This window comes from Oryzias melastigma, linkage group LG12, assembly GCF_002922805.2.
Source record: "Oryzias melastigma strain HK-1 linkage group LG12, ASM292280v2, whole genome shotgun sequence".
In the NCBI taxonomy this organism is placed as follows: domain Eukaryota; kingdom Metazoa; phylum Chordata; class Actinopteri; order Beloniformes; family Adrianichthyidae; genus Oryzias; species Oryzias melastigma.
In genome coordinates this window covers 23,126,389-23,138,292 of record NC_050523.1, presented here as the reverse complement: position 1 = coordinate 23,138,292, position 11,904 = coordinate 23,126,389, and the positions used below count along the sequence as shown (strand labels likewise).

The following is an 11,904-nucleotide window of genomic DNA, read 5'->3' as shown; positions in this document are numbered from 1 at the left end:
TCCCTGTGGACAAACGTGGGTACTGAACGTTTTTGGATGAGACTGGGTTGGCCACAACCCCTACCTTCCAATCAGATGTAAGTCGTTAAAACAGGGCCAGAACGCTGAGTATTTGCATTTGAAACTCTGGCTAACGTCAACCAAGGAGACTGACCCCCTGGAGGGTGAAAGCATTCCTGACAGACACTCTGAATCCTTTGTTTGAACAATGTGACCCTGCATAACTTTCTTATGTGTTAAAACACAGGACTTTTGTTCACTGGATCTTACATGTAAAACATCTCTCCACAGCCACAAGAAATGTCCTAATATTATTACATGTGTGTAATCAAACCTTTGTTCCTAGCAGAAGAGGATTCCACAACTATTTTGAGGTTAAAATCTTTGAATTAATCATTGTGTAACCATCAAAGCTTGGAGAATTGCCTTTCTGTGTTTATGTGGACTTTGGGAAGCATTTTATGTGCCACATATAGGATTCACACACACATATAGGGTTTTACAAACTTTTTGATAACTTTGTTTGATAAAACTCCTTTGTGGTTAATTCAGCATTAAAGATTAAAACACACCCACAGCCCAGAATAAGGTGACGCCCGTGAAATTTGCATAGACAGAGCTCATTGGGACATGCAAATTACCTCCAATTGTAAAATGCCTCAAATCTCCACGGATTGGGCGATTCTGGCCCTGCCTCCCAGTTTGAAAACCCTCGCGCTCTTGCCATCTCGCTCTCTTGCACTCTCCTTCCCTTCATGCTCTTGCTCCATTTTTTCCTTGCTCCTGAAGGCTCCCCCCCCCCCCAGGCTCAACAACACGCCTCTAAGCTAACTGCTAAGCTGAGAAGCTAGAACAAAGGAGCAGAACCGAAACATCTAAGTTCTTCTAGTCTTAATATCACGTTTTTCTAGCGCGCTTTCTTTCTTTTCAACATTTTTGTCTCCCGTTTATTTCATAGACTGATTCCAACTTTTTACCATTTTTGATGCTTTTATTTTGAAACTGATTTTTAATGCTAGACCATTCGATACATTTCATTGTCCGGCCACCTTTGCGACTTATACTTTTTGGTCACAAAACGGAATAGAGAAATCGTTCGACCACCCCAGAAGCTAAGTGACTGAACAGAGCAGAACCAGCAGAACCGCAGGTTCCCTTTCCTTCTACACCTGGCTGCAGATCTCGCCTCCACGGCCCGCCTGAACCATCCAGCTAGGAACGGGATCAACCACCCTTCCTGGCAGAGCAGAACCAGATCCAGACCACATGGTGAGAAGTCGAACTTCGCTCATACAGTCAACTGCTGGTGGTTAGAACAAAGATTAACTATTTTTGCAAGAGTAACATCTTTGCCCCGTTTTGATTCCTCCTTTTAAGAATAGCTTATTCTCAAATCAGTGACACCACCCTTTTTTATGCACAACACACACTTAATGCATCCACACATTTAGCCTTTCCACCTCAATATTGTGTGTCTTTTCTTCTCATTTACCTATTTCTAGTTATTAGTTAAAGTTATATTCTGCGTTCCACACATGTTGATTGCTTTCCATGCTTTTACGTCCATTATTTCTGCTTGTTTAACCTCATGTTATTCAATAAATATTCAAAAGGACCTCGTTGTTTGATATCATTGTTTTCTTCTTTGTGGCAAAGTCACTTCACAGGGTAAAGACACTCACGCTAAAATTGAGAGACTGATTAATTGATTACTTTATTGATTAGAAGTAGCGGCTAATCATTGATGAGTAATATTTTCCTTCATTACGAAGGTGGTGCCCCGAGGATAATTTTATTAAATTTCCGTTTAATAAAGTTTATATTGTTCAACCAACTTTGGGATTGAATACTTCATATTCACCCCTTTCACCCTACAAGACTTTCTTCTTAATTTTCTATTTCCTACGTTTTGCTCAACATTTAAAAAAAAAAAGAATTCCCACAATAACTGGTTTAAAAATAATAGTGTCTGTATGTAAACATATTTTATAAAGTTAAATGTATTAAAAACCATTTTTGATAAAGGTTTTGCAAAAATGAGAAAGCAGTCCTTTATTGTACTGGAATTTGCCATCTCCTTTCTTGGTAACTCACCGGGAGCCCCTTTCTGCCAGGCTGACCGGGTGGACCTTGGTAGCCTTTCAATCCCTGGGAACAAAAGTTGAATTTGATCAGAGCATTTAATTCACTCTGTAGCAAAAACATCAGCTGATATAGACGTTCTGATATGTGTTGAACACAAAGATGATTCATACCTTCAGTCCGAACAATCCCTGTAACAGAGAACACAGAAGAGTGTGAACACTGCTCATGTTCTTTGATTTACTATAATTTTTTATTTGTTAACACGAAAATTTCAGTAGATTCTGGAATTACGTTGAGCGTGTTGAAAAGTTACAAGTATGTTAAAGATTTTGTGTTCAAGCGTCACCTGCGACGCCTCAGGTGTTAAAGGGTTAAGCAAACTTTAAGTAGTTGATGGCTTGAAACTCTTGAAGATCTCTTTAAGAACCAAAGGGGGACACCTACAGGTAATCCTGGCATCCCCAGCGATCCTCTTGGTCCTGGTGGACCGATGTTTCCCTGCAACAACAGAAACCAGAGAAAGTTTAATCTAACAAGAATCAAAACGGACGGAAGGACATGACAGCGACGATTTCAAAGGGCTTCCGTAGGTTTTACCTGTTCCCCCTTTTTGCCCACTGGGCCAGGCACTCCGACCGGACCTCTAATTCCCTAAAAAAGCAGTTAAGATAGCAATTCTGATGTTTAATGATCGATTTGAGAGGATCCCACACTCAAGTTATTGTTGGAAGAGTAAAACAGTTTGGGTTTAACTGACAGAATTACCTTAAGGCCGTCTTGACCAGGGGGTCCCAACAGTCCCGCGTCTCCCTTCTGACCCTGATGAGACAAGCGGGGCAATTAAAACCCCCTGCTGTAGACATTCAGTAGTGGTTCTGGGGGGTCCAAATTGGGTCTTCTATCAGTATCACTGCTGTCCTGACCACTGGGAGAACCTTCTTCATCCTCTGGGAGGAATGTGAGCCCTCCATACAAATACGGACCCTGCCCCGTCACCACTTTCTACCTGTATGGTTTACATCTTTGGCTCGGTAAGGACCCAGAGTTCTGGTTCGGTTGTACAATGATTCTTTAAAGTCACACACTTTGTAATGGACCAATTGCAATCTTACACTTCATCAAGTCACAAATCCCCGGGCCGATCTTGCAGGTCGAGCACATATGGTACCTATACCAGCTGTGTGTGTTGTGAGCCAGTTTAGCGATGGCCAAGAAACTCTTATTCGATTTAGCGTTTAAACTTCGTTCGGTGGCATCCACCAAAGAACATTCTGGTGAGGAATCTGCACGACATGCTGGGATGGATCCTGAACGTATCCAAGACTGGCGCAAGCAGACCAGTGATATTGGGAAGATGGCAGGAGAAAGGGAGCAGACTAATTACTGGTGGAGAAAAGGGAGCAGACTATTTCCTGGTGAAGAAAGGGTGAAGACTATTTTCTAGTTGTAAATGTGACCAATGAATTAGAAGAACTGCTTTGAACATGGATTACTGAGCATAGACAGAAAGGTGAGCATGTCTCCAAGAAAATGATCCGCATTAAAGCTAAAAGGATTTTTGATACTGTGATTGATGATGCTTCAAAGAGAACAGAAACATTTACAGCCAGTGCTAATCAGAACAATATTCTCATCATTTCAACAAATCCTAAAATGTTCATCTGGTCTTTGTCTAAATTTTTTGACTGAATTTCACCTCAAAATGAACCCATTAGCCATCACCATCATCAAGATGAGATAAACGCCCTGGCTACACATTTTTTTTTTTCATGGATGACACGCTGACGAGGCCGACTCTAAGTTTTGTCACGGAATGGGCGGCACCCTTAAGGAGTGTAAGGCGGAGCCTCAGAGATCGTTTTACTTCCGGGGTTTAAAAAGAGTTCACACAAACAACTCATATTTCATAATTTGATTTTTCGAATTCCAAAGGTTATTTGTGATCAAATATATGGATATGGTTTACTCTGAAAGGGTTAAGAAAAGCATGGTATGACCCCTTTAAGAAGTTCGCATCACAACTGCTTGATGTTTCGTTTTTTAGCTTCTTTCACTCTAAATTGATGACAGACTCTCACATCCATTTATTTTTGTTCTTTTTTTTTACCTTTTATCATTTTAGTTGTTTTGTCTGGCATACTTTTTCAAAAATATTTAAATTCCGCTTCTTCCACAAAACTGTCTCTTTCATCAGATCCCTTGTTGTCGCCTCAATTTTCATTTTTTTATTGACGTCTCTCCATTCTATTGATTTCCTCTTTTTAAATATATATATTTTTGTAGCACTTTGATGTTTTCCCACTAAAGGAATCAGCATAAACGCTGGAAGCAAACGCATTTTATTAGAAATAAACAGGTTTTCTCATTTCCTATTGCTTCATTAAGAAGACATGTAATCTGCTGCATCCTAATGTAAGAAACTAAGTGATTCAGCTCATGCCCTCTGGACCTGCATGCAGAAGGATCAGAGTTTGTGTCAGCTTCTTTCTTGTTACCTGTTGACCAGCTTCACCTTTATCCCCCAACTCTCCTCGTAAGCCAGGGAGTCCCTTCATAAAACAAACATAAATACATAAAAACAAAAAAAGTCATATTTGTGATGTGAAGAGTAGAAAACGACTAACTCACCATGAGCCCTGGCCACCCTGGGAGGCCCGCCGGACCCACGTCCCCTTTTTCACCCTTAAAGACAAAACACAACCTTCAGTCAGACGACACTTTCTGAGGAGCTCTGCAGCCGTCCCACCTTTGGTCCAGTATCTCCTCTGATCCCCCTGATGCCAGCTTTCCCTCGTTTTCCCTATTAATGAGAAATGTTGTGTCATCCTCTACTTTCTTTTTTTATCAACTAAAATCTTAAACACGAACGGTAAAGTGGTCTTACTCTCCGCCCAGTGTGACCTTTCTTCCCTGGAAGTCCAGCCCGTCCATCATCACCCTGATGACAGAAAACACATTTAAAATTCAGAAAGCAATGAAAGGATTGTGATTTGGAGATTCTTTAACACAACATCTTGTAACTTTTAAACCGATCAATGGAATTCCAGTAGATTTTGAAGGAGAAAATTACAAAGTTACAGTAAATCAATTAGCACTAGTAAATCGTAGCATTACCTAAGATAATGCAAGTGTGAATTATGTAAGCCGAATGTGGAAGATGGCAAAGCTGATAGTTGAGAAACAGTGAATCTGAAAGCTTACCAAAATATTAGCTAAATGCCAAATAGCCAAAAACTAGATCAATGTCCAATTTTGACAGAACAGTTAGGATAATGCTAAAATATTAGCTAAACTCCAGACTTTGCCTAAAAAGCTTAAAAACGTCTAATTTTGACAAAGCAGCTAGCATACTGTGATGAGAACTTTGAGATGTATTTTTTATATGAAAAGATGAAAAGTGCTTTATAAATAAAAACAATTCGAATAATGCTAAAATATTAGCTAAACTCCAAATTTTGCCTAAAGAACTTTAAATAAGTGTAACTTTGAAAAGTCTAAATTAGCCAAAAATAGCTAGCATGTTGCTTAAATAAAAGCCAGAGAAGAGTTGAAGACACGCGTCTGCTTACTCTTTAACCGGAACCAGAATGTCAAAAACTATATTTCATTGCAAATATTTGAAAAACTATAAAGTTTATGAATTCCAAAAGTGCAATCAGAAATGTTCTGAACGACCTGAATGTTTTGATACAAAGATTACTAAATCGCTGAAAGTGTGATTGAGTTTTTATGTGCAGAAAAATGAAAGAAAAGAAGCAGGAGAATCACTATTGAGAGAATGTTGCAAAGCATTCACACAATGGACAAGAGCACTGGAGCTTCAGTTGTAAAGGGTTAACTGATAAACCTTTTCTCCCTTCATCCCTTCTTTTCCTCCAGGTCCTGGTGCTCCTTGCTTTCCCTGAAAAAAACAGAAAACTAAATGTTAAATCATAACATTTTCACCAAAAAAACAAAAAAACAAAAAGACATTTGCATGATATAATCCCAGAGTCTTACGGGGGAACCTTCAGGACCCGGGGGGCCAATGAGCCCCGCTTCTCCAGACAGTCCCTGGAAGACAGATCCCAGCGGCATGAGTGTTACAGCCAGAAACAGGCTGCAGTGCTGTGTTTGTTCAAAGCAGTTTCACCTCAGATCCCGGCAGACCTGCAGGGCCCTGGATTCCTGGAGGTCCGTCTTCACCCTGCAAACAAAAATGTTTGAACTTTAGCACACAGACAAATATTTGTTTTCACAGAAGCAAAGCTAAATATATTTGAGACATGAGCAACAGTGTTTCAAAGACACCAACCTGATCTCCAGGCAAACCTGGAGCTCCCAGTTCTCCCTTTGGTCCTTGTGTACCAGGTTCTCCTTTGGCTCCTTGGTCACCTTGATGTCCAGCTGGTCCGGCTGATCCCTGATAAGCAGGAGCCACACAAGTGTGAGACATGCTGAATGGGTCAGGTTTAAAGACAATCACTTCTGATCTTACAGGCAGGCCCAGCTTCCCAGGGTCACCTCGAACGCCCCGCGGTCCACTTGTTCCCTGAGAAAAAGCAGAAAATGAAATGGAAGCGACATGTCTCTGAACAGCGGTGGTAGTGAAAGATTGAGGTCTAATAGAGATCTACCTGAGGACCTAGTGCTCCTGCAGGTCCAGGAACTCCTGGAGACCCAAACTCCCCCTATGGAGAAGAGTTTGGTATTTTTGTTGAAGTTTGGCTCATATTTGCTTTTGTGAAACTGCAGCCTAAACATTTTAAAGACCCACTCCAATGAAAATTGTGTCTTGGTTTTTTTAACATGTAGCTCAAAACTGTACATCTGGATGGCGCCAGTATTGCTTGCTATTTTTTTTAATCTTATTTTACGCTAATGTCAGATTTGGGTTGTGAGGGGCGGTAAAGTAGCCGGAGAGAGTGTAAAAAAATTACTGATGGGAAATAAGCGAAAGCTAACTTCTGTTCCATAACTCAGAGGCAACGTTTGATTAACTTCTGCCTTGCAGCAAGAAGGCCCAGTTCAAGTCCCACTGGGGACCTTTCTGTCTGGAGTTTGCATCTTCTCCCCGTGTAGGCGTCGGTTTTCTCCGGGGACTCCGTCCAAAAACATGCTTTCCAGGTAATTGGTTACTCTAAAGTGTCCCTAGATGTGAATGTGAGTGTATAAGGGTGTGGCCTTGCGACAGATTGGTGAACTGTCTAGGATTGTAGTCTTGTTCAGAAGATGGATGGATGTAGTTGGAGTGGGACTTTAATTATAATGAAACAGGTGGGGAAAAAGGCCTGAAAAGCAATAAAACATCATGGAGCCTGTTGTTCCACAAATTAGCGTTTCCACTTTGTCAGGGACTGAAGTTGGAGGACCTAAATGCAGAAGAGTCAGCTTAGTAGCAGAAACTCAAACATCTAAAAAAGAAACTCAAACAAGCTAAAACCCATGGAAGAACAGAGAAGATAACTGAAAACCAGCTACTTAAGTATACTGAGGGTAACTGACAGTAAGGAGGGTCACCAGGACTCCTCCTTCCAGTTCCTTAAGGCAGTGTTTCCCAACCCTGGTCCTCGGGGCACACTGTCCTGCATGTTTTCCATGTTGCCCTGCTTATGCACACCTGATTCAGCTCATCATCAGGCTCAGCAGAAGCCTGACAATGACAGTCATCAAAGGCAGGTGTGTTTGAGCAGGGTTGAATTAAAAAAGTGCCGGACAGTGTGCCCTGAGGACCAGGGTTGGGAAACACTGCCTTAAGGTCACCAGCGCCGCTCCTATCCATGTCTGTTCCTCTCAAGGGTCACCGGGACTGCTCCTTCCTGTTCCTAAATGTCACCGGGGAATGCTCCTCTTCATGTCTGTTCCTCTCAAGAGTCACCATAACTGCTCCTTCCTGTTCCTAAAAGTCTCCTCCTCATATCTGTTCCTCTTAAGGGTCACTAGGGCTGCTCCCTTCTGTTCCTAAAGGACCGCTCCTTGTTGTGGCTTTTCCTGAGGAGGGTCATCCTGTTCCCCATACCTGAAGATGGTCACTGTTTGTCCCTCTTGGCTGTGTTTCCTGCTCCAGAGGAACACCGGTGCTGCTCCCCTTCATGTTTCCTGTTCCTGGGGAAGTCATCGAGGCTGCTCTTCTTCATGCCTGATCCTGAGGAGGGAGTTGTCTGATGCCCCTCATATCCGTCTGGCTGTAGGAACTCTTACTGTTTTCTGGACTTGTTTTTGTTTTGTTGCACCAGGTCCCCTCTTCTCAGGTGTTTGGACATCTGGGATCTGCTCTTTTGGGAGGGGTACTGTGAGGATTCTGGGCTTTAGTTTGGTTTTTACCAGTTGTTTTCTTGGTTTTGGTCATGATTTGAATTGTTCCTCTATCAGTCACTCCAGATGTTGATCATCCACAGCTGTTTTCATTTATGTCAATTACATCAGAGAATTTAAGTGTGTGGTTTTCAGTTTTAGTTTGTCAGGTCCTTAAAAAAATGTTTTTCAAAGTTACACTTCCTGTTTCAGAGGAGGCAACTTGTCTTCAATATGTTCACTCTCAACCTCCCTTATCCAACCCGCTTATCTTTGTTAAATACTGCACATTTAAAAAAAATATATATATATGCTGCCTGCCTCTATGTATTCCACCCTGACAATTGCTTTGTTTAATTTTTTACTTTTTTGTTACCTTTTCTCCTGGAGCTCCATCAGGTCCTAGAGGTCCTGAAGGACCAAAGGTCCCCTGAAATGAGGATTAATATGTGGGTTCAGTGTTGGCTCAAAGTCTTTTACTAAAACCCAAAATTAAGCAAATTGAGCAAATTCTTAAAAGCTTTCTCACCCGAAAACCTTCCAGACCAGCAGGACCCATGTCACCAACCGGCCCTGGTTCACCCTGAGAGAGACTGTCGTTAAGGAGCTTTCATTCAACCGATACGTTCAACACTTTTATCATGCTGGTAAATGCTATGCACCAGTGCCTAATGATAGAGATGTCTCCTCCTGCATCATTTCACTCTTTTAAAGATTTGGTTTATGCTCACCAATAACCCGATGAAGCCCTTTTCCCCCTTTGGACCCCTGACTCCATTTTCACCAACAGCTCCCCAGGGGCCCTCTCGCCCGGATGAACCGATGGGACCAACGTCTCCCTGTACACAGTTTGGTCTGAATCATCAGCATGTCACAAAAAACATGCAGCATCATAACCAGGAAACCATGTTGGATAAGTTCACCTTGTCCCCTCTGGGTCCAGGATCTCCAGTCTCGCCGGGACGCCCAACGTCCCCCTGCACAGCACAGGTGGAGAGGAGATGAATGGCTGTTATATTCACCAAAAAACAAGAATAAAGTTTAAACTTTTTTTGCTGATTAATGGATGTAGAATCAAAATGGAGGTAAAGCTAGACATGTTGTTGTGATATGAATCAATCATGAGTCAGTTGCATATTTGTGAGGAAAAACATGATCGAAGAAAGAAAGATTTGAAATCTTGTTATAGACAGATCTAGACAGAAAAAGTCTACAGGTTATAGGTGAGCTTTCTGGAAAAACTAGCACATCCAGATGAGGGATTTTATGGGGTTTTGGCAGCTGAAAGAGCAACCAGAACCTCTGAAGTATGCTAAAGGTAGATTGATGATTCTAAATAGACCGTTTTCACGGTGAAGTCAGACAAAATGGTGACAGGGTCGAAAATGTGAATAGTAATTTCTGGTTTACGGGTTTAGAACAGAAAAGCTGACTCAATACAATTTTAAGTAAATAACAAAAGGTAACTTTACAAATTTTAACAGAAAAATGTACAATATTTATTTTATAAATGTCCTGCTGAACTGTATTTTCATTTCCTGTCTTAGATTGTTCACAAATCAAAATACAAATTTGAATAATCTTTCAATATTTAAGGTTCTAGTGAAAATATCATTTAATTTGAGCAGATATTATTCAAACAGGTTCTATTTTGCTTGATGTTATTCGCACGTGTTTTAAGTGCGATCGAGGACAAGAACTGATCCAAATTCATGTTAAATAGGCTCAGCCACGATGCACTTTTTTGTTATCTTTTCTCCTGGAGAACCATGGGCGCAGTTAAACTACATTTACATCTACATAACCCAGGGTTAAATGTAGTTGTTGTAATTAGAGATGTTTGTTGTTTTTCGGGGTATTTTAAGGGGTAATTGTAAAAATAGGAATAGTTACCAAGTGGGACAGCAAATATTTTAAGTGCCACTATAACGCCATGTATTCTCAGCTTTCAAAATAAAAGCAGCCAAGAAAAAATCCTTGTCTACCTTTATTATCTCGCAGGAATCAGACACGATTATGAGCAATAGCCAAGGGGAGCTACATCACAAAATAACACAACAGATATTAGTTTTTCTTTATGGTAAGACACGTTAGAATTGTCTGACTTTCTGTTTTTAGGGATTTTGTGAACACGGAAATGTGAGCAACTTCAACTGAGCAGAAAAACTTTTCTGCAGATCTACGTCTCATCCCCGTCGTGGAAAGCTAGAAGCATGTATGTGTGTAATGACATTACTACTGGGTTGTTTTAGTTCATTTAACTTTTACCAGTGGATGAGACGTGACTTTGAGGATCACGTAAATCATACATACAGTGAATGACATTTAACTTCAGACCTGATGAGTGGCAGTCCAACCAAATCGTCACATATTGATGTACGCTTAAGGAACCCTCCATGTCAGAAATTGTTTTTTTGGGGTGTCCCCAACTCGTCGTTTATGACATGCTGGCTGTTCCAATTTAACTAGAGCTCCCCAACCTCTGGGCTGGGTAGGGTCCGAACGCCTGTTCTCCTAACTCAGTACCGGGTTAAGGTTAGGGTATTGGTACAGATATTGGTGTCCTGAGGACCGGTCTGCGTGCGGACAAAACGAACATACCCCTGATTTAATTGGGCCCTGATTCGAATCTCCCAAGTCATTGATGTTCGACGTGCTGCCTGATATTATCCTTACCTCCATAAAGCTAGCATGTGATTACAGATTCTGACTACTACTGGCCCAACAGAAGGAAATAAGCTAAGCGAGGACGGCCAGAATGTCAAAAAATGACAAGTCGGGTATAACCCAAAAGTCAATTTTTGATGCAGAAGGTTCATTAGTATGTGAGGACTTGGGAATGAGCATGTGTTGGGCAGTCCTGAACAATCCCAACCTGTTTTGTTGAATTCTGATGACTGCAGTCTGTCAGCGTGTTTTTAAAGTTCAAAGCAGCACGCTGCTGCCCTCCCATGGTTGCTCTCATTTTTGCAACCGTGTAATGTTCCTCTGTCAAACTCATTTTAAATAGCTTATGAAGATCTCTGTTGTCACCAGAAGCTCAGTAAACCGAAAATGATCTCTGAATTTTCAGGGCCAATATTTCTACCTAATAAATGACTTCTAAACTGGCTAAACTGGCATCTTCTACTGTCTGTAAGTGGCTTAGATGACAGCCTACCTGTTTACCGGGTGGTCCCGGTGGCCCTTGTAGTCCTTTTATCCCCTCAAGACCCCGTGGTCCGTTGAGCCCCTGAGCGCCAGGCTTCCCACAGGGTCCTTGGACTCCCTGTTAAGGAGAACATAAAAAACCCACAGAAAGTTGATGGGATCTGTTCATTAATTCAAAACATAATTAGACTGACAGTGCTGGGAAAATGCAGGAAAAGGTGAGTAAAATGTGTTGTTTAGGATTTTTTATAAACATGACATTTTGCAAAATATAACATTTTTATAGGTTCGATTGTCGTTGTTGTCTTGTGTTACGGCTGTGGCCGTATTTGGTTTTGTTTTCTTTTTGGTCGGGTGAATTTTTGTCAGAGTGGGACTCCTGTGTGTTGGTGGATC

General features: G+C 41.4%; 1 protein-coding gene across 1 annotated transcript in view; it reads right to left on the bottom strand.

Annotated features, from left to right (window-relative positions):
- si:ch211-196i2.1 (collagen alpha-1(I) chain) overlaps positions 1-11,904 on the bottom strand; it is a gene marked incomplete in the record, with an annotated part of 126,655 nt that overhangs the window by 6,858 nt on the left and 107,893 nt on the right. The window contains 19 exon segments of the mRNA XM_024298772.2: positions 2,095-2,148; positions 2,256-2,273; positions 2,530-2,583; positions 2,683-2,736; positions 2,851-2,904; positions 4,581-4,634; positions 4,714-4,767; positions 4,832-4,885; positions 4,970-5,023; positions 5,933-5,986; positions 6,085-6,138; positions 6,218-6,271; positions 6,380-6,487; positions 6,563-6,616; positions 6,702-6,755; positions 8,735-8,788; positions 8,888-8,941; positions 9,090-9,197; positions 9,282-9,335. Of these exon segments, the coding sequence (XP_024154540.1) occupies positions 2,095-2,148; positions 2,256-2,273; positions 2,530-2,583; positions 2,683-2,736; positions 2,851-2,904; positions 4,581-4,634; positions 4,714-4,767; positions 4,832-4,885; positions 4,970-5,023; positions 5,933-5,986; positions 6,085-6,138; positions 6,218-6,271; positions 6,380-6,487; positions 6,563-6,616; positions 6,702-6,755; positions 8,735-8,788; positions 8,888-8,941; positions 9,090-9,197; positions 9,282-9,335 (1,098 nt within the window).